The sequence below is a fragment of the Amborella trichopoda genome, chromosome 3, assembly GCF_054954075.1.
Source record: "Amborella trichopoda isolate Santa Cruz 75 chromosome 3, AtrichopodaSantaCruz75HAP2 v2.0, whole genome shotgun sequence".
NCBI classification, from domain to species: Eukaryota; Viridiplantae; Streptophyta; class Magnoliopsida; order Amborellales; family Amborellaceae; genus Amborella; species Amborella trichopoda.
This window is the reverse complement of record NC_142338.1, coordinates 43,879,613-43,903,830: the sequence shown is the minus strand read 5'-3', so window position 1 is coordinate 43,903,830 and position 24,218 is coordinate 43,879,613. Positions and strand designations below refer to the sequence as shown.

The 24,218-nt window shown below is 38.5% G+C and overlaps 1 protein-coding gene across 35 annotated transcripts in view; it reads right to left on the bottom strand.

Annotated features, from left to right (window-relative positions):
- LOC18422698 (DNAse I-like superfamily protein) overlaps positions 1-24,218 on the bottom strand; it is a 69,615-nt gene that overhangs the window by 19,223 nt on the left and 26,174 nt on the right. For 31 of the 35 annotated variants that reach the window (XR_016051180.1, XR_016051181.1, XR_016051173.1 and 28 more), the window contains 2 exons: positions 20,728-20,777; positions 6,790-6,859 (listed from right to left, as the gene is read on the bottom strand). Coding sequence is in view for 17 of the 35 variants with exons in the window: in XM_011625809.3 (XP_011624111.1) it covers positions 6,790-6,859; positions 20,728-20,777 (120 nt within the window). In the remaining 18 variants the exon portion in view is untranslated. Of the gene's footprint in view, positions 1-1,291; positions 1,312-3,202; positions 3,222-6,789; positions 6,860-14,398; positions 16,946-20,727; positions 20,778-24,218 lie in introns of those variants that run through there. The other 4 variants (XM_088860743.1, XM_088860742.1, XM_088860748.1 and 1 more) reach the window with 4 other exon arrangements.

Here is a 24,218-nt window from a genome sequence, read left to right as displayed (position 1 = left end):
GCAAACTTCAGGCCAAGCACCAGCAACAAATAAAATAAGCCTTGGATTTCTTCTTCAAACCCAACTAGGGTCCCCAAAGCCTAAGCTTCCTCTCTCTTTTTCAATATGAAAAATCATGTGAATGGCTGTCCATAGCCCCACGCACCTCTCAAATATTATTGTTTAATGTTCAAAGACATCAAATGTCCATACAATAAATGAAATGACCCAAAAGTCCTAATTTAAGTGACTTTTAAAATAAATGAGCCTGGCTATAAATAAAATGCCTAAAAAGTTAACTGGTCTAGAAAACAAAACCAATTAAAACTAGCAGAAAAATAACTGAAAATAACTATAAATTGACTAGAAAATTGTCCTAAGCAACGATTCCTCTTCTTGTTCTCTTTTTCTGATAAGGAATAAACACCTTCATACCAGCACCTATCAGATACAACCTCTAAGTCACGTTCTTACCATCCCCTTACTCAAGTAAGCCTCCAAGTCAACTTCCTACCAATCACTATCCAAGTCAACTTCCAAGTGGACTCCTTCTTACATCCCTTAACCAAGTAAACCTCCAAGTCACCTTCCTACCATTCGCTATCTGAGTCAACTTCTAAGCGAACTTTCTACCATCCCCTTGCAAAGTCATCATGTGAGTCACCTTTCTACCATCCTCATTCTGAAACATCCTCTAAATAGTCCTATGAGCAAAGTCATGCACGTGCTGGCCTCTAGCAACCGAGAATTGGCGATTCGAGCTAAGGCACATGACCTGCTCTTAACGAACTTCCTTGCGCAAATCCAATAGCTTGAAGACGGAAATGCTCGAGAACATTCATGGAGCGTAGTGCGTTAGTGTAAGATACAACAGTCTGTTCTGGGCTTCTGGCTTTCTTTCTTTCTATTTATGTGAATTTGTTTTGAGATTTGGTTTCAACAGCCATACTAGAGTTTTGGGATAGGAAAGTGGATTATAGTAGAGTAAGCTTATAGGCTCTTTTTCTAATATTGATGAACATATGTTGCATGTTGTGTTTTACTTTAGGTTATTTGTGGTTACAGGTAATAAAAAAAAAATCTACTATATCTTATATATAATTATGCCTTTCTACTACCAATTACCCTTCGTTTCAAATACTGAAAGCTACAAATCTATGTGATAATCCTCAAAACTTGGATGATGTATTTCTTGTGTAAAAGTCATGAGTAGGACTGCATATTATAGTATCATGGTTCTTATTATAGTGAGATTGCAGTCCAGTATTTTTATTAAGATCAGGACGACCATTGAGTCAATGGAGGCACAAACCTGGTTGGACTGGACGAACGAGATAGGTCAACAGATTAGACTGGATAAAAGATAAAAAAAAATTATGAATAAAATGGAAAAAATGGAAGGAAATAGAAAAACATGATAAATAATAGGGAAACTATCAGTTAAAGGGTCCAACCATCTTACAAAATCATTCAAGTAGACAAATCATCCCCTTTGACATTAGGGATGTTACTTTCTAAATTTCATTTCTTCTAGGTAGCTCCTTATAAGGTATGGTAAAAATGACCAATGTGCCATGTTTAGGATAGAGAACCCTGAATAGTAGAGGCATCTTGTTAATTTATCCTCACTACCAAGCTAAATGATGATAATCCCAGAGGTTATTCAGGATTGGCAACAAGGAACAACAGTTTACAATTAAACAAAATGAGTTTTTTGTTGCTGACCTAAACAACCAGTCTACTTTTGTTATTTGGCAGTTGCCGCAGCTCCATGTGTCTAACCCTGAACAATTAGGTTTATTTTCATTATCATTGACTATAGCCGCTTAAGTGAAAGCAAAATTACGAAAGTATCCATGCTTTTCAGGGTTCCAATGCTGAAAAATGGCAAGTTGGTCACCTTCCACAATTTTTTCAAAGAGCTAACTGAGTGAAATGAAATTTAAAAAGAAACAATCCTAATGTTAAATGGGATGATTTGACTACATCAATTAATTTTGTAAGGTAGTTTGAGCATTTAATTGATAGTTTCCCTTAATAGTATCAAAGAAGAAGTCCTTAAAAAAGGTAAGAACCTTAAACTTTGTATTTTTCCCAAAAGCCTATCAAAAGAACACCTATCTAATCTTTGGAGTCAACCATAAAAACAAAAAACAATTACCACAACAAACCCACTACAACATCCATATTCCATAAAATAAGTAAATGACCAAAACATAATAAAGAACAAATACACAAACCACCGATTCTCCACATCTTACCAAGTACAAAATGCACCCTAAAACCTTAAATCTTCCATCAAGAAAAACTAAACAATCACAACATTAGACTCACTATAACATCCATGGGATTACGCAACACAATATCTGCTAAAAACATCAACACAATATCCCATCTTGAACACCAGTTAAAACCCTCTTTTGCATCTATTTCAAAGATCCAGATCTAAAAAACTAGAAGTTCAATTAAGGAGCTTATTTGCTTGCCATAATTACACAAAAGTTGAGACATGGAGGCCAAACTTGCTAGAAGATCTATAGACATGAGCTGCAAACATAGGGTAGATATATATATATATATATATATAGAGAGAGAGAGAGAGAGAGAGGAGATAAAAGAAATCCCTTTTTCTTAATTTTGGTTATAAGTTCATGGGGCTATACCAAAATGTTTTAGGAAAAAGATGAACCTGAATATTATAAAAGACCCGACTTTCTACACATTTAGAAGGGAAAAAATAAACCATAAAAAATTTGCATGATGAAACAAAAACAGGGCATCGACTAACCATTTCATGAATCAAAGAGGATATTCCCCAGTTAAATCCACTCCCATGCCCAAACCAGTCTAGGGAACTTGGTCTGACTAGTGTGGGCATCATTTACTTGTCCGAACAACTGGTCCTGTTTAGTTCTGGAAACACCAGTCTGTGTAAACCTATAGAGTGATATGCCTAAATGGGCGATCCATCAAAATGAATGGGGGTGTGTTCCCTCATGATAGAAAATCGTGGTCTCCTAGTGGACCTTGTCCAAAATCGTGGAATTGAGATTCCGAAGCAATTCCATGACCTTAGTAGTGGGATCCTCATAACTATGCTTCAAATGCAAACTACAAAGTCAAGGGACAATAATCAAGATTGTTAAAACCAAGCAGATGTGAATTAGGAAAAACAAAAGCGGCAAAAAACCATGACTTGAGAATGAACAAATGTCAAGCTTACTTCTACTGCTGGCAAGCCTCTATCTGACCCCACTCTACATTGTCAGTTCTTTAGCGGCTTGTGTATCTGATGATCACCCACCTGAACATTTCATGTGCAGGTTGTGTACCAATTTGTTGCCTCCCAGAATACAATTCACTACTTTGCTCTTCATGCGATATATTCACAGTACTATCACATTTTTTGGTCTTTATATCCTCACCTCTGCATCAGCTTCATGCTCATATTGATGCTGACTAAGCCAGTGATGTGAATGATCATTGCCCTATCACTGGCAGTGACTGCAGCTTTTTGGGTGATTCTCTCAAAACATGGTAATGCAGGGAGCAGGACATCCCTGTGCACTCTAGTGCCGAGGCTGAGTACCAAGCCATGGCTGACACTACTGCAGAGGTTATTTGGCTTGGCTAGCTACTTGTTGATTTAGGTGTTCATCTCGCTACCCCAACCCCATTTTGCTGTGACAACAAGAGTGCCATTCAGATTGCTAGCAATCCAGTATATCATGATCATGCGAAGCATATTGAGCTAAACTACTACTTTATCCGACATCAGTTTTACTCTGTTACTCAGCTCCAGCTCACAGACTTCACCAAGTCACACGCCATCCATGATTCAGATTTCTCTTGAAACTCTTAGTGGCCACCCATCCAGAGTTTGTTTTTGTGCGTTAGTGGGGGAGGGGTTAAGAGTACCAAGTGCTCTTATTATCTTATTGTAATACATTCAACGGTAGTTTAAGCGATCCCCCTTATTAGGGATGTTTTAGTCATTTTTAATTCTTTAAATAAGTTGTATCACTCTTTCCACGTTGGCCACCAAAAAAATATGAAGGAAACGTACAGGAAAAGGGAAAAGGAACCATGAAATATATAAAAAATTAGGAAAAACCTTACAGAAAATGAAAAATAATGAAAAGTTGATTTTATTGGCACACACTTCATGAAATATTCCACCAAATGGTATTTTGATATTCCCGCAAATCTTAGATTCCTTTAGATTTGATAGATAACATAAAAGTGGGCTTAGGAAAGAAACTTTGTGGAGGACCAAGCTAAGGCGGCGACAATTTCTCAACAAATCAACTACAGCCAAACCGTAGTTCCAAAAAAGAAAAAAAACTTTTGAATCCATAATTTTTATTTTTATTTTTTGCCAAAGTAGGTGCTTTCATTCAATAACATAAGTAAAACGAAGCATAGTTGTTGGAAACGCTTGGGAACCAGAATCGTTTTAGAAACCGGAATCGTGGAATCGCGGTCGAATAGAAGATTCTTGTCTTAGGAATTATTGTTCGTATAATAGGAATCGCTAGGAACGGGATTCCTAATTTTTGAAAATTGTGTTTCGACTGAAATAGATCTAAGTTTCATCCACATATGGAATCAAGATTCTGTCCTTATTGGAATCGAGATTCCCAACCCCTGGAATTGACACTCATTAATATGCGGAATCGAGTTTCCGACATCTATGCAATCGAGTTTCTGACATATGTGGAACATAGATATGTTGTTGTTTCGAATCGTGATTCCAACATATTTGGAATCAAGTTTCTAAAGTATATCGATCAGAGATCCATGCCAGTTTGAGATCGAGATTTACAATAATATGGACTATGGAATGCATTTGACGGCCCTTACGAAGAATCAAGATTTCATTTTTATGGAGAAAGAAGCCACAAGCACATCTTGAGCCTCATCAACTTGAGAACCTATAATGGATGTCTCTTATTAGAAGATTTCCCAAATTTGAAGTGATTGTGTTAACTATTGAACTTACAGTTACTATATACAAAAGACAAGTATTTCTAATTTGTGATTTTGACTTCATTATTATATAGAAAAAATAAGATTATGTTTACGCCATTGTTTTACTTTTAATTGTATGTGTTGTATTTACTAGTTATATTTTAAATTTAAAGTAAAGGCCATCCAGGGTGGCACAAGCAAAATAAATAAACCATGCAACCACTAGAAGCATTCGAAAGAAGATTTCTACTCCAATTGACGTTGAATCAATATCTAATCCTCACTGGAATCGAGAATCGATATATTTGAAAACGTCTACCCATAATTAATGGGTTCACGTTTCTAAAGATGTGTTGGATCGAGATTTAAAATTAAGCAATAAGTTTCCTTGTTCCAATAAATAGTTTTTAAAGATGTGTTGAATTGAGATTCCAAAATTAAGGAATCAAGTTTCCTTGGTTCCAAAATATGGTTTCTAAAGAAACATCAAATCGAGATTCCGAAATTAAGGAATCGAGTTTCTTTGGTTCCAAAAAACGCTTTCTATAGAGATTCCTTAACTGAAACGCGAAATCGGATTTCGGAACCAGAAACGCAAAGTCGATGGAGAGATTCCAGTAACTATGAAACGAAGCATAGGGATGAAATTTGAGAGCCATTGGAGCTCAAGCCAATAAAAACAATGGAAGAAAAGAAAGGGGTTTAGATTTCTAGTCTCCTCCTAAATTGAAAGTTTAGTGGACTCGACAAGTTTCTTTGAACTCACCAAGTCAGGTAAAAAACCCACTGAATTGCTACATTACTCGCCCAAGTTGGTACAATAACTAGGGCTAGTACTGCTACAGCAACCTTGATGGGTTTGGGAGTTCCCAGGTGAACATAAGTCAGAGACTCACCAAGTCTTAGAACATTAACTGGTATAAAAGGGTGGACAAGGTGAAAATCACACCCCCTTTCTTACGTTTATGTCAATGTTCTTATGCCATCTCTCACAAATTAATCTCTAACCATATTTTTCTATCCTCTATCAAATCTAAGCATCAAACTCAAAAAATTGTGCACCTCAAATTTGCTAGTTTTTCATTTTTGAACTAGGGTTTGCCAAAATTCAAAGTTATGTAGTTATACAGTATAGATTGTAATCATCATCATCATCATGATCATTATTGTCCAAGCCTTATCCCAATTATTTGGGGTCGGCTACATGAATCTAGTTCCTCTATTCTTCTTTGGTTCAAGATTCATGATAAGATGAAGAAAGTATTACGTTGGCAGTCTACCTAACGCAACCCATCTCCTTTACCTGGGCTTGGGGCAGGTTAAGGCAAAGTTTAAGGTCCAAATCCTTATTAGATCAACCTATGAGTATTCTCCACAAATGCACAGCGATACTAAAAGTCACATTGCATATATTAAAGGCTAATTCAAAATTAATTTCATAGGTACTACAAACATGAACGGCTAATTACAAGCAATATCCCAAGAGTTGCAAGTTGTTATACAGTATAGATCAGTGTTTTAAAATCACAAATATATTGTTACATTGTTTTTATCATTTTTAAAATTTTTATTTTTCTTTATTTTTTTTAATTTTTGTATTTTCATGATTTTTCAGCACTTTTTCTTAGATTGGGGCGAGACACAACAAATCCAAATAGGACTCTCCCAGCCATTGCTCCAGGCACCTGCAGAGTCATGGCGAGAGTCCTGGTTTTCAAAGAGTGATTGTAAGTATAGACTCTTTCTACACTGATGATATGTATATCAATGGCAGACAGTCAAAAAATAACACTCATTTTATCGAACTTTAACAAATGTAATCATTAAATCAATACAAACCTGTATACAGAGGAAATCAGCCTCAAAACTTTTAAGAACTGTTAATATTGCATTGGAGCGAGCTTTCCACCTGTAAAAGCAAATGTAGGACATAGAAAAAAATTAAGCGTTAACCTTCTGGAATCCAGTCATAAATTTACTTCTAAATAAAAACACATTGAACACAGTACCAAAGCGCACATAGTCCTCTTTATGAGTGCAGGGTCGAAGGCTAAAATCTCTGGTATCTCTATCTCTTTGCTAATGGTGGATGGGTGAAGAAAATGAAAAACATTGGGGTTTGTTTCATACATGAGGTTTAAAGTTATTTCTTTCATTTCTACTTTTACTTTTTTCTATTAAGTCAAGGCATAAAGTTGTATTCTTTCCCATGAGGTATAAGAAAGATTCACCTCTGCATAATGTGGAAGGTATGGCTACTTTGGAATGTAAAATTCAAAAATATAAATAAATAAATAAATAAAAATCCCTTTTCTCTATTTTGGGTTTTGTGGCCTTTAAAGGCCTAGAGAGCTTGTAAATATGATATTTAATAGTAGAATATGCACTTCAGTGGAAGTGTGTGTGTTGACTAACCACAAGTTGGGTGGTTTATGGCCCTAATAATGTCCAAAACCCTTACCATTGTGCTTGTGTCACTACTGAGAAGGGTTTACAATGGGTCATCCCTTGTTGAGGTTCGGATGCCCATGGATCTTTTGTTTGCAAGCCAGGATAGTTGTGTGGCTCCTATGTGCGGTTGTAGGCCTATGAGAGCAAAGGCTAAAGCCTCACTAAAGTTCCACACAACATGTACACATGACAGCTGCATTACTAAGAAGCAGCCTTTTAGATGGACACGTGTACATGTACATAGAGATAGCCCCTTTGTATTGTGGTGATAAGTGCTAGACTTGCTCTAAAAACAGGGAACTAAAATCCATATTCCATGATCATGGTCTCACTGTTTATTGTCCAACTTTGACAAGTCAATCATGAGCTCCTAAAATGAGATTATGGGTCATGAGTATTTGTTGGGTTGGATAAAAAACCAGTAGTGGATCATGATTCTTGGGGCAAGTGGAGTGCTCTTACTATCACTAATTTTGACCTATTGGTACCAATCCACTCCTAATATATTTTATTTTGGTATTAGAAATGTTTTTATGATTTTAAAATATTTTTTAGAATTTTACAATTTTATTTCTGATGAAAAATATATTAAATAGGGCATTTCTGAAATTTTCAGAACTTTAGATGACACATGTGGGACCAAGGATCCAGCTCCATATGTGTATGCATCTTTTTTATGTGGGGCCCACATGACCTCCCCTTAAGGAGACATGCCCAAAGTTTAAAAAAAAAAACAATGTGGCATGCCACATTTTTAGCAAAAAGGGAGGGGACCTCACTCTTGTAATTTGTTTATTCAAATTTTAAATTAGTTAAAGATAGGAAATCTTTTAATTCTAAATAAGATTTGGTTTCATACTATGATTAAATCTCTCTCAGCCATCAGATTTCCTAATTATCCTAAAGGTCAAGCTGGCAATTTGATAAGGCATACTTCGATTAGAATCCTATTGCAAGTAGGATATAGATTTTATTTCTATTTAAACAAGATTTGAGCCCCTCTCTCTCTCACGACCACAAGATTCTCTCTCTCTCACACCCTAAACAAGAAAAGAGTCTCTCTCTCTCTCACGCAACAATTTTCTCTCCCTCTCTACTTTTATTTTCACGCACTTAAGAAAGGAGAGGCCCCTCTTTCTCTCTCACACCAACCTTTCTCTCTCACACACACAAACCTCTCTCTCTCTCCCTATAGTTGGCTCACCATCTTTATGTGCTTAGTAACTCAAAGAAATAAAGGAAGAAAGATGGAACATGAAACCCTAAGTGGGGTTTGCTGATTTTTTAAGAAAAAGAGGTACATGCAGCCCAGAGGGAGATCAACTCACAATTCATCCCTAATTTGTTACTATAGGGTTTCTATAAACCCTAGTAGAATTTTTGAGCTCTCTAAAACCCTAAATGGAAATGTATTGCTTAAAAAGCTTCCCTATCTAGAAATTTTCAGCAATACCTAAAGGACTAAAAGTGTGTCATCAGTCAAGGAATCAGTGTGGGACGTATCAAGACCTGTGAGGGTAACTCCAGGCATCTTCCAGTAAGTCGTCCCAGTTGATTTAATTAATTTTCAACAATATTTCTTATTTTTCTGTGAATTTTCAGGAACATATATTGTACTAAAAATTATAGTGGAAGTTTGTTTAAATCCCCTGAATAGTTTCTAAATTTTTTTTAAAATCTTTTAACATTGTATTGGTTTAGAAAGGGGAATACAGTGTACACAAAATTGGCAAACCACAAGCGAATGCCCTATATACCACAGCTCCGAATGGTAAAAATTGCAAAACCTAAACAAAGGCCATTCTTACAAAATTACAGTGTCAAAATATTAGGGGCCATAAACACTGAGCCATCAAAAAATCTGCACATTATCCATTCAAGCTGCGTCCTTAGCTAGGGTGTCGGCTTCCTGGTTTGTTTCCCTCCAAACATGCTTCCATGAGACGCGTATATCCCCACAAAGGTGTTCAAGTTCATCAAAAATGCAAGCTAGAGTCCACAGGATAGGAGAGATTTTAAACGCCCAACTAAACATTCTTAGAGTCACCCTTAATGTTGATCGGGGAATTCCTGAAAGGGTGGAGAAGCCTAACTCCTTCAAGCAAAGCAAGAGCTTCAACAGTATTGGAGTCCGCATGGCCGATATTCTTGGAAACTGAAGCCAAAATGACTCATTATGGTCTCTGATAATTGAGCATATTCCCGATGGGCCAGGGTTACTTAAAGAGCAGCCATCAAAATTGAGCTTTAAGTGTGTCCCAAGGCAGGAGGGCTCCAAGCAGGAGCCCGAGGAGTGCGATTAGGGCTCGAAAGAAGAAGGTCCTCCCAATTTTGGTAAAAGTTAGAGAATGGGACACCTATGAAACTCTTATAGTTAGTAGCCTAGAAAACCATCGAGGATTTGATTGTGCAGAAGGGGCCTTCCATTGATAAGTGTTCCACCTTGAAAAAATCAGTCATTACGTTCAATCCACAAGGCCCAAACTGTTGCTGCCACCAAAGATTTCCACAAGGAGATGCCCACTTTAGACCACGGAAAAGGTTGAAGGGAGTTTAAGATGTGAGGCAGGCAGGACCCACTGACAGTGGAAAAGGCTTAGGGCTTTGCCCCAAATCTTATAGGCGAACGGGTAAAGAATAAAAAGATGGGCATTGCACTCTTCCGCAGCCACGCACAGAACACAAAGATTGGGAAGGGCAACGCCTCTCATCTGGAGGTGGTCAATAGTAAGGACCCTCTGGGAGAGCCACATGAAAACTTGGATTTTAAAGGGGATGAAAGATGCCCAGGCTTGAGCTATAGGGGATGTAGGGGAAAGGCGAAAAGTGGGTGGTTGAATGAGTTTGTGATAGAATAAAGAGACCGAGAATAAACCACGAGGACGAGGAGGTCCAAATAATACGGTCCTTACCATGGAAAGCCAAGAAACAATTCTAGAGGGAGGCCGCTAGCTCGGAGAAGATGGAAATTTCTAAATCTATGAGGTCTCTTCTGAAGACCGGGTTCCAGGTTCGAAGAGCACCGGCTAAGGTCATCTTGTCAGCCACTGAAGCCTCTTGGAATCGAGCAAGCGTAAAGAGTTGAGGGAATTGGACTTTAAGGGGTACTTTGCCAAACCAGATGGAAACAAATGAGGCTCTTGAACGAGGCTAGAGATGAGGAGATAGATCTCCAAACTCCTGAAGCTCTAGTGTTCACCCTAATCTCTGAAACCCAAGAATGGGAGGCTAGGCCATATTTGTGTTTCAGGATGTCGATCCAAAGGAAGTCCGACCGGGCAGCCAAGCGCCACCACCATTTCCTAAGTAGCGTCAAGTTGTGCTCTCTGAAATTACAGATACCAAGACCCCCTAACCTCTTGAGTTGGAAAATTTCTCCCAAGAGATCAGGTGAAACTTGTTATTCGCAACATCACCGGACCCAAAAAAACCTGCCAAGGAGTTGTTCAAATCATGTTGAGACAGCTGCAGGCATATGGAATAATGAAATCTGAAACACAGGGATATTAGTCAGCGTAGATTTCAAAAGGGTGAGCCTTCCAGCAGGGGATAGGAAGCGCCTTTCCAACCTGCTAGCTTTTGATCTACCTTATCAATAATGTGTGACCATGATCATTTCTTAGGCTTGCCGATGAAAAGAGGAAGACCAAGATAATGGGAAGGAAGATGCTCAGCCTCGCATCCCCAATTTTCCACAAAGGACTTGGTAACTTGGTAGTCGATCACAAACACCCATTATTTTGAACTTGTTGAAGTTAACTTTAAACCCTGTGGAAAAATCGAAACATCAAAGAAATAGGAAGGCATTGCAGAAGATGAGGGTGTCGTCTGCGTATTGAAGGTGGGTGACTACAGAGCCCCGACTACCACACTTGAAGCCGTTCATACTACCCACGGCAAACATTCTAAAAATAGATTGGCTGAACACTTCTGCAAAAATGGTGAACAGGAAAGGGGAGAGCGGTTCCCCCTGCCTCAGACCCCTAGAAGAACGGAAGAAGCCTTTAAGTGTACCATTGATAAGTATTGAAAAGAAGGGTTGGGAGTAACATGCTTTCATCCAACTCCATTTCTCCCAAAACCCATCCTGAAAAGGGTTTCCTCCAAAACACCCCAATCGACGTGGTCAGAGGCCTTCTCCTCGTCTAATTTAATAATGAGACCCGGTAATTTGGCTAGGTGTCTAGAGTAAATACACTCATGGGCCACCGAAGCGCCATCTAGAATTTGGCGGTCCTTCACAAAAGCACTCTGGGAGGGGGCGATGCCCAGAGAAAGGACCTCCTTCAACGAGAGGCTAGAACTTTGGATAATATCTTATAGGTAGAATTTACAAGGCTAATAGGACGATAGTCTTTAAGCTGCTTCGGTTCTTCAATTTTGGGGACCAGGGTCATAAAAGTTGCATTCATAGTTATGTTAATGTTTCCTCTCTCATAAAACTCATCAAAAAGAGCTAGGATAGCCAACCGGAAGGAGTCCCAGAAGATCTTAAATAGAACCATTGGGTAACCATCCGAGCCCGGAGCCCTATCAAAAGCCATTTGGTCAATGGCAGTTCAAATCTCAGCTTCCAAGAATGGTCTTTCCAACCAAAGCACTTTATCAGGGGGGAGGGAAAGGAAGGAGACACCGTCCATCCTGGGTCTGGGACCAGTAGGAGCAGCTAAACATTGTTTAAAGTATGAGACAAAAGCTTCTTCTATCTCGGAAGGTTGGTCGAGAATTTTCTCTCCAATTGTTAGGTGAGAGATGGTGTTGTCTCTACTCCTACAGTTGGCAGTTTTGTGAAAGAAGCCAGTATTAGAGTCACCACTCCACAACCACTCAATTATGGATCTGATGCCAAAAGATCTCTTATTTTTTCAGAATCAATTGGTATTCAATCATGAGATCAGACCTCTGTTGCAGTTCTCGGGGCAAAAGTATCCTGGATTCTTCCAAGTGATCCAAGTCTTGGATAGCCTGGAACACTATCGATTTCTAGGTAGTAAAGGACCTAGGCAACAAATTACTCTAGGATTTAAGATGCCCCTTTAATAATTGTAGTTTGCACTGACTTTTGACCCCAACCCAGTCTGAAACCGAGTGGGAGAGAGCCTCCCACCTGGCGAGAGTAAGGGCTAGGATAGACCTTCTTCTAGCCAAGCTAGTTCAAATCTAAAAGGTTTGGGTCCTCTGGAAGCAGGACAAGTATTGAACAGTAAAGGGCAGTGGTCGAAGTGGGTTTAGGCAAGGAGAGAATATGAGATCCAAGGAAAGTTGAATCCCACTCGGGACTAACCGAAAACCGGTCCAGTTTAGATAGAGTTGGGGAAAAGGAATGATTGGACCACATAAATTGAGCTCCTGGGTTTGGGAGATCGAAAAGATTGTTAAGGGAAATGAAGTCCAAGAACTGAAGCATAATCGGAGAAATCCTAGAAGAAGAATTCCTTTCAAATGACCGTCTGGTGACATTAAAATCTCCCCCTAAAACCAAAGAAGAATGAGGGAGAGATGCAACAAAGTTAAGTTCATCCAAAAAAAAAGGTCGAAGGGAGTCTGAGTTCAGACCATAAATAGCACTAAACTTCCACTCCAACCCATCAGAGATACGAGAAAGGAGAATAAACATAGAGAAAGAAGAAATATAAGAAGACGACAAAGAGTTGGCAGTAGGGTCGCAAATGACCCAAATGCGCCCTAAGGCCCCCAACAGCAGGTAGGGACTCCCACTAACAAGGGCAACGACCCCACAGTTCTCGGACTTGAAGTAGAGAGGGGGAAAGCATTTTGGTTCCGTGAGAGCAAGAACTACAAGTTGATGCTTGAGGCAGCAGTCCCTAACGGCATTTTTCTTGTGAGGCAAACCCAGCCCTCTAATATTCCAGGAGATGAAAATCATTTGGAAAACTAATGCCGAGGAGCTCCTAAGAGAGCGCTTGCAGAAGAAGGCAGAAGAGGAGGGGGCTCCATCCGCTTTGCTCTCAAGTTCAAGTGATAATAAAGGAGGAGGTTATTTTGGGAGTTGAGGTGGAGGTCATTTTGCGATTCAAGGTGGAGGCCGTTGTGGTGAACATGGCCGCAGAAGCCCCACATTTGATGAGAAGGACAAGTTAAAGTACACCCACTACGGGAAGACTCGACACACAAGGGATACATGTTGGGATCTCATTGGACACCCTAGACGTAATTTTTCTCAAGCAAATTCAGGAACAATTAGCGAAAGTGTTGCTCTTGCTATGCATGGGCAGCAAGATGCTACTTCCTCGAACCTGAAGAAGAGTTGGTGACCATTCCAAAATGGGAGCTTTTTTATCTAAAGCAGCTTCCATTCGAGACCCTCCTTCAACTAAATCCCATATTGCCCAAATAGGTATCTCTGCATCAGCTCATCATGGCTCTATAAATTCATATAAAACCCGTTGGATTATCGACTCAAGAGCTATCAAACATATCTGATCTATTTCTTCTCATATTCCTTGTTCTAGTCAAGAATTTGTTAATCGATGTTCAAAAAGTCAGATGTGGCTCGCTAGGCAGGTTGGGGGCCTGGCCATCAGGGTGGGTACCCAAGAACAAGGTCAGGTTATTCCCCTCCCCCCCTGAAAAAAAAAAAAAAAGAGTATTTATTAGGGCAGGGGTTTAGACCCCTTGGGAAGTTACTTAAAGCAGATTTAAAGGCCCAAATCCCTTGAAAATAAGAACAATAGATAATTATAGAACACAGGGACAAACATTAACAAATTGCAACAAAACTCAAATGTCATATTCATATATTGCATTTACATAACCATCAAAAATCCAATGTCATCACTTTTCACCAATCAGAATAACTTAAAACGATAATTCTCTGTCATCACCAAACCGGAAAATATTAATGTAACATTTCAAGTTTCAACTACAAACATGTAAAAATATCATAAAAGAAAAAAAGGTAAAAGAATATCAAATCATAATACATTTATACAAAAAAAAATACCAAACCATAATTCAAATATTGTAATGCACCAACCTTTACAAAATGAAACTGATATTGGCCCAAGCCGGTGGGGCCGGTGATCTTTGGTCGCAAAAAATCCTCTTATGCGACCCCCAAGCTCCAAAAAATATCTCGAAGTATTTCTTTTGTTTTTTGTAAGCAATCAAAAAAGTTGAAATTTTTTAGATCTTGCAAAAAAAGCTCAAATCCCAAGTTTTTCTTAGATCTTTATTCCCTTTAGGAAGCACAAGGGGGTGTGGGGCACTAGAATGTCGCCCTAAACCCTTTTCCCCCCATTTTGGGGCAAAAGAAAGCCAAAAATACCCCCAGTCGAGGGCATTTTTCCGCCCTCGACCTCCTTGTCTCGGAGCGCCGCCTATGTCAAATGCCTAGATGCATAGCGCTTAGGTGGCTCGCTTAGGTCCCGCCTAGGAATTTTGGCTTCCTGGCCGCCTAGGGGGCCAGGCGGCCGAATTTTTTAACAATGCTATTAAATAGCAGATGGCCAATCGAGGGAAGGGGTACCATATTTATTACTCCTTATGTTAACTTGTCCTCCACCTTGCGTATTCCCAATCTTTCTAGTAGCCTCCTGTCCTTTAGTAAAATCTCACAAAGATTTTAAACTGCAGTGTAACCCTTTTTCCCTCTCATTATGTCTTCAAGGAATTGATGACGATGAAGACATATGGGTGTGGCCGTGAGGATGGAGGGTTGTACCTTCTGAAGGCACCATATCATGGCTTGGTTGCCGCCACATCTTCCATTGCTAAAAAATACACGGTGTATTTTTGGCACACCCATCTAGGTCATGCGTTTTCTTTTATATTCTATCCTTTATTTCCTAAAATGTTTGAATCTCTGAGTCAAGTGCCATTTCAGTGTGATATATGTGAGCTATCAAAACATTGTCGAACAGCATTTACAAACAGCATCAATAAACATAGTAATATTCCATTTTCTCTCTTACACGCTGATGTGTAGGTTCCCTCTCGAGTTGCCTCTGTGCTTGGTATTTGTTTCTTTGTTTTATTTGTGGGTAATTGTTCCAAATTAACAATGATTTATTTAATGAAACACAAAGAAGAAGTCGCTAACTTATTTCAAGTGTAACGCAAAATGGTTAAAACTATATATGATGCACAAATTAAAGTCTTACATCCTAATAATAGGGGTGGGTATGTGTCAAACCAACTTAGATATCATCTTATTGATCAGGGGCTTGAGTTCCAAACAACATGTCCTTCACACCTGACCAAAATGATATTGTTGAGAGGAAGTCACCCAAGCTCTCTTGCTGGGACTGAAGGTCCCAAAAATTTTCTAGTCAGAAGAAGTTCTCACTGCTGTATTTTTTTAATAGATCGCAATTCCTCTCATGTTCTTAAGGGCAAATCTCCTGCTGAAATTATTTATCCAAAGTCTTCCTTGTTTCCTATACTACCCAAAGTCTTTGGTAGCGTATGTTTTGTCCACATCTTTGGTGCAAAGAGGGATAAGCTTGATGCTAAAGCTGAACAAATGTGTTTTTTGGGATATCCATCACTTAAAAAATGATTCACGTGTTATGATCCTATTAACAAAGTCCAGTACGTCTCCATGGATGTTTGTAGTTCTCTTCTACTGATCATGAGTCTCTTCAAGGGGAGAATAGGATACACTTTAGTGAAAAAAGTACACATTTGTGGTTCCCCTTCTTGTTCCCACACCATTTTTATCTGAAGAGAACGGTGCATCTGAAAAGAATGGTATACACCTTGAAAAGGAGACGAAGACGTATATCAAAAGAAATAAGATGGTACAACCTGAAGTTCGAAGCAATTATTACCCCGGATGTTAAGCAAGAATTAAGAATTGTATGTGACTCAAGTAATTCTTTCACCTTCTTTAAGTGTCCTAATGTGGACTTACCCATTGTTGTACGCAAGAGTAATCGTTCTTGCACTCAGCATCCTATATAGAACATTGTATCCTATAGTTCTATGTCTTCTTCTTATCGTGCCTCCAAATTAGGTCTATCTCCTGTTCAAATACCTACTTGTGTTGCAGAGCTCAATGGAAGGCTCCCATGAGCGATGAGATACAAGCACTTGAGCAAAATAGTACATGGAAATCACCAACCTTCCAAAAGGGAAGAAGGTCATAGGATGTCTATGGGTATACACTGTGAAGTACAAGGCTGATGGAACCAATGAAAGGTACAAGGCTAGATTAGTTGCAAAGGGGTTCATTTAGACTCTAGGCATAAACTACTAAGAAATATTTGCTCTTGTGGCCAAGTTGAACACTATGAGGATAGCTGCTAATAAATCATGGCCTCTCCACCAGCTACATGTAAAAAATGCATTCTTAAATGGAGAAATCCAAGAAGAAATCTATATAGTCAGGCCTCTAGATTTTTAGATTAAGGTGGAGACAAGAAAGGTGCGCAAGTTAAAGAAGGCAATTCCTGGACTGTTTCCTAGAGGATGGTTTGAAAAAGTCAGTAAGGCACCACTGAAATTTGGGTTTAAAAGAAGTTATGCTGGTCATACGCTCTTTGAAAAGAAGAATGGTGTCGAGATTACAGCACTTATAGTATATGTTGATGATATTGTTGTGATAGGGGACAATGTGAAGGATATTGAGGATCGTATATCATATATAAGCAAGGTGTTCAATATCAAAGGTTTAGGCCTCCTTCAGTATTTTTTGCAGAATGAAGTGGTAAGATCAAAGAAAGGGATAGCAATCTCCCACATAAAATATGTGTTAGTATTATAACAACTGGGATGTTAGGAGCTAGACATGTTGTTACTCCTATAGAAGTCAATTATAAACTTCATGGAGGAAGGGGAGATACTTGAAAATCCAGCCAATATAGTAGGCAAGCTCATATACTTCACGAACACACGACCAGACATCTCTTATGCAATTAGAGTGGTCAGCAAATTTATGCATGCACCAGGTAAACCACATCTTGATGTTGTGTATCAAATATTGAGATATCTCAAGTCTACTCCATGAAGAAGAATATTATATCCAATCAAACGCATTGTGATGTTGCTATTTACACTGACGTTGATTGGGCTTGATGTCAAACTGATAGAAGATCCACAACTGGCTATTGCACATTTGCTTAGAAAATCTGGTTTCTAGGAACAGCAAAAAACAAAATGTAGAGGCAAGATCAAGTGTTGAAGCGGAATACAAGGCTATGGCTCGTGGTACATGTGAAGGAATCATCATCATTATCATCACTATAGCCTTTTTTCAATTAATTGAGGTCGGCTACACGAATTTTGGTCTTCCATTCTGCTCTATTAAAGGTCATACCCTCAGTGAGGCCATAAGTCCCCATATTTTTTCGGACTACTTCCAACCACGTCCTCGTCAAAAATGTTTTGTTAGATTTGGGGGGTTAAAGTTAAACTTCCCATGACTTTGTACTATGACAATGAAGTTTGTTGTCAAGATCATTCATACTCCTCATGTGAAGTCTAAAGATCAACGTACAGATATCTTCACTAAGGATGTTGGATAGGATAGAAGATATCACAAGCAAGCTAAGCATGGTTGATATCTATGCACTAGCTTGAGGGGGAGTGTTGGAAATAATAAATAATTGTTATAATTAAGGGTATAAATGTCTTTCATTGCACCATGGCTAGTATCATAATTCATCACTTTTATTAATACAAAAGGGGGTGCATGCTGGTCATTTCAGACCATCAATCCTCTCTCTCTCTCTCTCTCTCTCTCTCTCTCTCTCCTCTTTTTTCTTCCTTCTCTTTCCCTCTCTTACTACTCTCTAATCTCCTACTTTTATTTTTCCCTCTTTTTCTCTTCGTTAATTTACCCTAGATTATTTTCAACCCTTAAACCTTGGGGCATGCTTAAGAGGAATCTACCTTTCCCTTTTTTTCTCTTCTTTAGTTTGCCCTAGCTTAGTTTCAAGCATTAAACCTTGGGGCATGCCTGAGAGGCATCTACCCTAAATTCAACAGAAGATGGGCTGGGTGCACCCGCCACTAGGCTAGCTTGGGTGGTTCAGGCCCCAAGGGCCACCCTTGGGGACCAAACTTTTAGGTGGGGCATACCTGCCTAGAAGAGTGAGAACCTCCTTATATAGGCCTTAAAGGTCTTAGGGCATTCCACTTAGATTAAGATTCAGCCTGACTAAATGATTACCTAGGAATCTGTAAGGTGAGAGAAACAAAACAGAATTATTCATTCCAAAAATCAGCCATAATGATTTCGGAATGAATCTAGAAACCTTATCCCCCTAATCTTTGACCCATATCCACTTCTAGCCAATCTAGGATATGACCAATCAAATCTCATCTTCTATTTTGGCTAGAATTTCTTCTCTCACAAAGACATTGTAGAAATTCAAAGTCAAAAGAGTCTTTGTCAAATTTTCAAGTCATAAGAATAGTTTCTAAACCACAAAATATTCTATACTCCCACAAATATTCTCAAAAAATACTTTTCAAAGAATTTTTCAAGATTTCCCTTAAATCTCTCTTATGAAAGATTTGCCACATAAGTGGGAGATCTTCCCATGAAAAAAAAAGACATGCTCCATAAGGGGGATGTGACAACCTTGTTGGGCCCCACATCCTCCTAATGTGGAGCCCCCCCCCCCACACATGTGGGAGCTGGACATGGGCCCCTCCATGTGGATCCGACCTTGAAACAATGCCCCTACAAACATTAAAAATGGCAAATATGCCTTTTTGAGAGTTTTAATGGATAAAAACAACTATTAAAAAATCTGAAAAATATTCGAAATAAATAGCAACATAAATGCAATTGAAAACACTATTTATGATGTTTTGAAAAGTCTGACCAATAAATAGTGGAACCACGATTCTAGTATGTAGGTTATAGGTTCCCCCTTAGAATGAGTCACATCACCATAGTGCAAGTATATATGTATATGTATATATATCCCTATATAGGGTTGATTCCCAAAATATGGCCGCCGTAGGTGCATGTCATGCGGAAGTTTGTTGAGGATTTGGCCATTGCTCTTACAAGGCAGCAATCGTACACAGGAGACACAAAGCTCTTCTGTCCTATAAACCATCCCTGGGCATCTCTCAACCTCAACAAAGGATAATCCTCCAGAAAATCCTTAATGGCTATGTCTCAGCCCAAAGAAAAAGGGTTTTGGACAATGACCCGAGCCATAGACTGCCCAACCCTAGGTCAGTCAACCAACATACACTCCCAATAAAGTGTATAATTCACTACTTTTTAATATATTTACATGCTCTCAAACCCCAACATAAAGCCGTTGCATGACATGATAAATTAAAATAACAATCTGACTGATCAAAAAAATACAACATACACATGCTGCTGCTAGAGCAACTATTTCCAGACACATATAAACTTGTCTACAAATAATTTGATCTAATTACTCTACAATTATTGAGTGTATCTAATGTTCCATGAGTTAATCTACAATTGCTATTCCATAAGTTTCAAGGATATTGAAGAACACTGGTGTAGTTTAACAATATGCATTATAGTCCGTTCTAGTGGTTGGAATAACAACTGTGTGATCTCATTGTTAGGCAAGTAAGATTTTTCTGCGCAGCTGAGGTAGGGATTTGCCTAAGATTTGTACTGTAAGTGTGATTTCTCAAAGTACAGTTTTATAGACCAAGTGCTGGCATTATTTATGTGGACCATCAAAACAAACTGCACCAGACATTCTGCGGGGACCACTCCAGTGCATAAAGAGGTATGTAAATACACGAGTGATATAAGAGCGATAACTTCTTTATTGATGTTCAACATTTAACTCATAAAGACCAACAGAAAGAAGTAGCACATCATTGATTAAAAAAATATAAGACAGAGTTCTGAATCAACAAGGGCTGTGCATGGACTGTTACAAAAAGAAAACATAAAGGACTATCGATATTCCGAAGACATTGTGTAACAGATTCACACTAATAGCTTCATGATGCTATTGAATTGCAGTTGATGTACTACAATAACTAATATTTTGCTTACTTCATTTGGTTATGGATGGGGTTTCTATGAGTCTGCTGACTCATACTGTACACGTGGATTTTTAATCCAAAATTTTAGAGATGCATGATCTAGGTGACGATGATCATGAATATGAAAATAAAATAAAATTTTCAATATTTAAAATATGATTTTTGAAGGAAAATTTCTAAGCCGACTAATTTCATTTTAGCCCCATGGGTTTTTTACAATGTCCATCTTGGAGATGACGTTGGTGAGTCAGCGGGCTCTTGCACCCGCTGACTAATAAATAACTTTTCCTTTGGTTATTCCATTAATCAATATGAGGAATGCCAATCTAATTAATAACAAACACAAAAAGTAGGATATTTTACTTCAGAGAAGGTCCCGGAGAGTGAGGAAACATGGCACTCTTTACATACACCTGCAGTTAAATTTTCAAGTTTGAAGATCAGTATCTCGGAAATGACTGCATATTTATCACTAGATAATATTACCTCATATCACATAATAATTTAAGCAATTATGATCTCCAATACAAGTTGAGAAACCAAAGAGTATAGCAAGGACTCAATGAGGCATCCAGAAATCAAATAATAAACCATCCACATAATACAATTCATGTCACTGAGATGTGCCGAGTGTAACATTCTAGGTTAGAATTTCCTCCAAAAACATCTGCCTATGGTTAAAGTCCCCCACACATATCATGGTAAAAGGATATGCTTGCACAATTAAATTGTCAGATGAGAAAAGAAATACTGAGTCGAGCCCTAGCTTCTTACTCTATGGGGTATGCCACTCTGCTAGATCTTGCCAATGTGAAAATGTTATCAAATGATGTAGAAGAGGTAGAAAAGTGAGGCATCGAAAATGGAGAAGAGGTCTGGTTATCCAACCACACTGTGTGTGTTTGTATTAGGGTTACGGGTATTTTACTCCTATTCCCTTCATGTAAATCAGATATTACAATGTGCACAAACTACATGAATAATGGATATACAAACAACAAATACTACCGCTATACCCATGTACAATACAAATACGAAGTATCATATTGCTATTAGCGCCCAACAAGTTGCGCATTGTGGCTTGTAGGATGGATAGCTCCTTTTTAAGAAACCACCGTCTAATATATGTGGAGTGCCTTGATGAAGATATTTGCAATTTAATATGTCACCAAAGAATCTCGCCTCAAATTTCTTGATTTTTAATGGAGTACTAATTAATCTCAATGTGCTTCATCTTTCCACAATGAATTAGATAGATAAGTATAGAAATTGCATTATGGTTATCACCAAGGAGTGGAAAAACACCAAATCTGTTCGAAATAACCCAACCCCACCTGGAATCAGTCCCCTACCATCTGGGCTCCTTAATAGAACCGGAAATCAGTCCAATTTGCATCGAATTGCACAATTCTGTCAGAGAATTAGGCAATTCTACTGGGGAATTCCCGTTTCAAATTGGATAACCGGCAATTCCCCTTTCTACCTTTTTGGCTTTACAAACCAAAATTGAAAGCCTTTGATTTCTCTCACATCTTTCACCAAATTCTTTCAACCTTGTCCCAAATAGATCCTCTTTAATTGATCTACAATAGCCCAATCCAAATGTTTAACCCATTTTCTCTTAAGAAAACACCTTTTTGATCATTTTTAACTGTTCTATAAGATCAACATCATATTTTATTGGATCTATACTCCTATAAGATGAAATCAAAAGACGAAAAGTTGGGGCTTCTTCATTTTGAGTCAATTTTTAATCTGATTTAAAAATCTATGCATGTTTGATTTAAAACAACGTGAAATGAATTAAATCTATGCTCTTTTGAAAATCTATGTGTAACTGATGATGAAAGTTTCGTCTCTACAACTGATTTTTGTTTTTTTTCCCCCTTCATTTTCAATTTGATTGCTCGAATCAGTCAATCTGGATTGGAATTGCAAAATCTGAATTGGTTAACTGGAGGGCCAATCCTAAACCCCATTACACATTTAAAAACACTAGTTATCACAATAAAGCACCGACATAGAGATGTTCTAGCCAAGTGCTCCATAGATATCAAATCGAAAAAATTTCAGCACTAGTAGTTGCTATATATCTATATTCCGCCTCCATGCTCAACCTACCCATGTTTCTTAGCTTTATGCTATTTGATGAAACCAAATTCTGTCCCTGCAACACACAATAACCAGATATGGAACAGAAAAATTTTGAGTGTCTAGTGCAATCATCAAAACAGGCAAAGACAACAAGAGGTTTAGAGGAAGTGTCCCCTTGAGTATAAACCAGGCCACACTAGTTGCTTTAATGTATCTAAGTATGAATTTCAGTTCTTCCAAATGAGTAGAATAGAATACTGCATAAATTGGAGGACCTAGTTCACTACAAAAACAGGTACCCACCAGCCGTTTTGGGGGGGTGGAGGCACAATATTGTGGTATTATTGTGGATTAGAAAGTGGATCACCCTCTTATGCTTTAAGTATCTAATGAATAAGTATAGGAATCACAACAGGTTTACAGTCCTTCATGCCACTGCAAGAAAGCAAGTCTAATGCATACATAAGCTGCGAAGGTATAACTTTATCAACAACTTTGTCCACTTCAACACCAAGGACATACTTCAGCAAACTGAATCTTTCATTTGAAATTGAGTTTAACAACTCTTTCATGGTTTGAATACAATCACACAAGCTGTCAATAATAACAATATCATCAACATAAAGAAGCAAAATCGTGATTTCATGCTCAGCGGTATAGATGAACAATGAATAGTCCACTTGATTTGAGGGCCACAAATCACCTTGTCAAGTCTGCATACTACGAGTTTGGGTCACCTACTTTGCACCGAAATGGTTGTTTCCAATAAAACTGTTCCTTGAGGTCACCATGAAGGAACGCATTTTTAGCTATTGAAGATCCCAACCATAAGTGACTCCTAAGAAGAGAATAGTAATCATTCCCGTTTTAACTACGGGGCTGAAAGTTTCATTATAATCCAAGCCCTATTCTTGAGTATGCCCCTTTGCCACCAAGTAAGCTTTAAAGTGCTCAATGCTACCATCTGCCTTGTACACAATTTCATGGACCCATTTGCCGCCTACAACGTTGTATTTAAAACAATATGGTAACTTCCAAAGGACTTAACTTTTCACTCTGGTGCCGAAACCACTATTGTGACCCCATTTAGGAAACGCAACATGACCAACTTTGTCGGTTTTCTCCAGCAAACGTGATTAAAAGACACCTCTATAGCCCTGAATGGGGCCTCTGAAATTTGTTGTGTGAAATGCGCACTTCATCAATTAATTTACTTTCTTGTTTATAGTTAGTTTCCCTATTAACTGCTAAACTAAGTAGCCCAAAAAACTCTAGCCTAAGTGCACAAGCCAGACACCTAGGGACTTATCCCATTCCCATATCAAACCACGAATCCAATATTCGTATTGGAATTCTTACTCTTCTCCATCTCACCAATTGTTTGATCTTTTCCAACAGCCAAACTTGCAATAATCCTTTTGGTCCATTATGATGTCCAGTCATCCAGGTCATATTTCACTAATAGAAAGGTCAAAGGATGTTGAGAAACTTCTAGTCAAAGTGGTATTAGAGGCAGAGGCAGAGGCAGAGGGAGCAAAAGTAGAAATATCATAAGATGGAGCACAGCCTGTCAAAAGTAACTGGCCAATAGAAATGTTCAAGAAGGCGGAGGCACCCACCTAGGCGGTTTGAGTCCTGACCGCCCAGAAATAACTTCACCCGTTCGGGAAGGGGAGTGTTGGGGGCAGGCATCTGTTACACCTTGACTATTGTCTATTTATTCCAAACATATCTGTTTTGCGTTATAGTTTACAGACAAC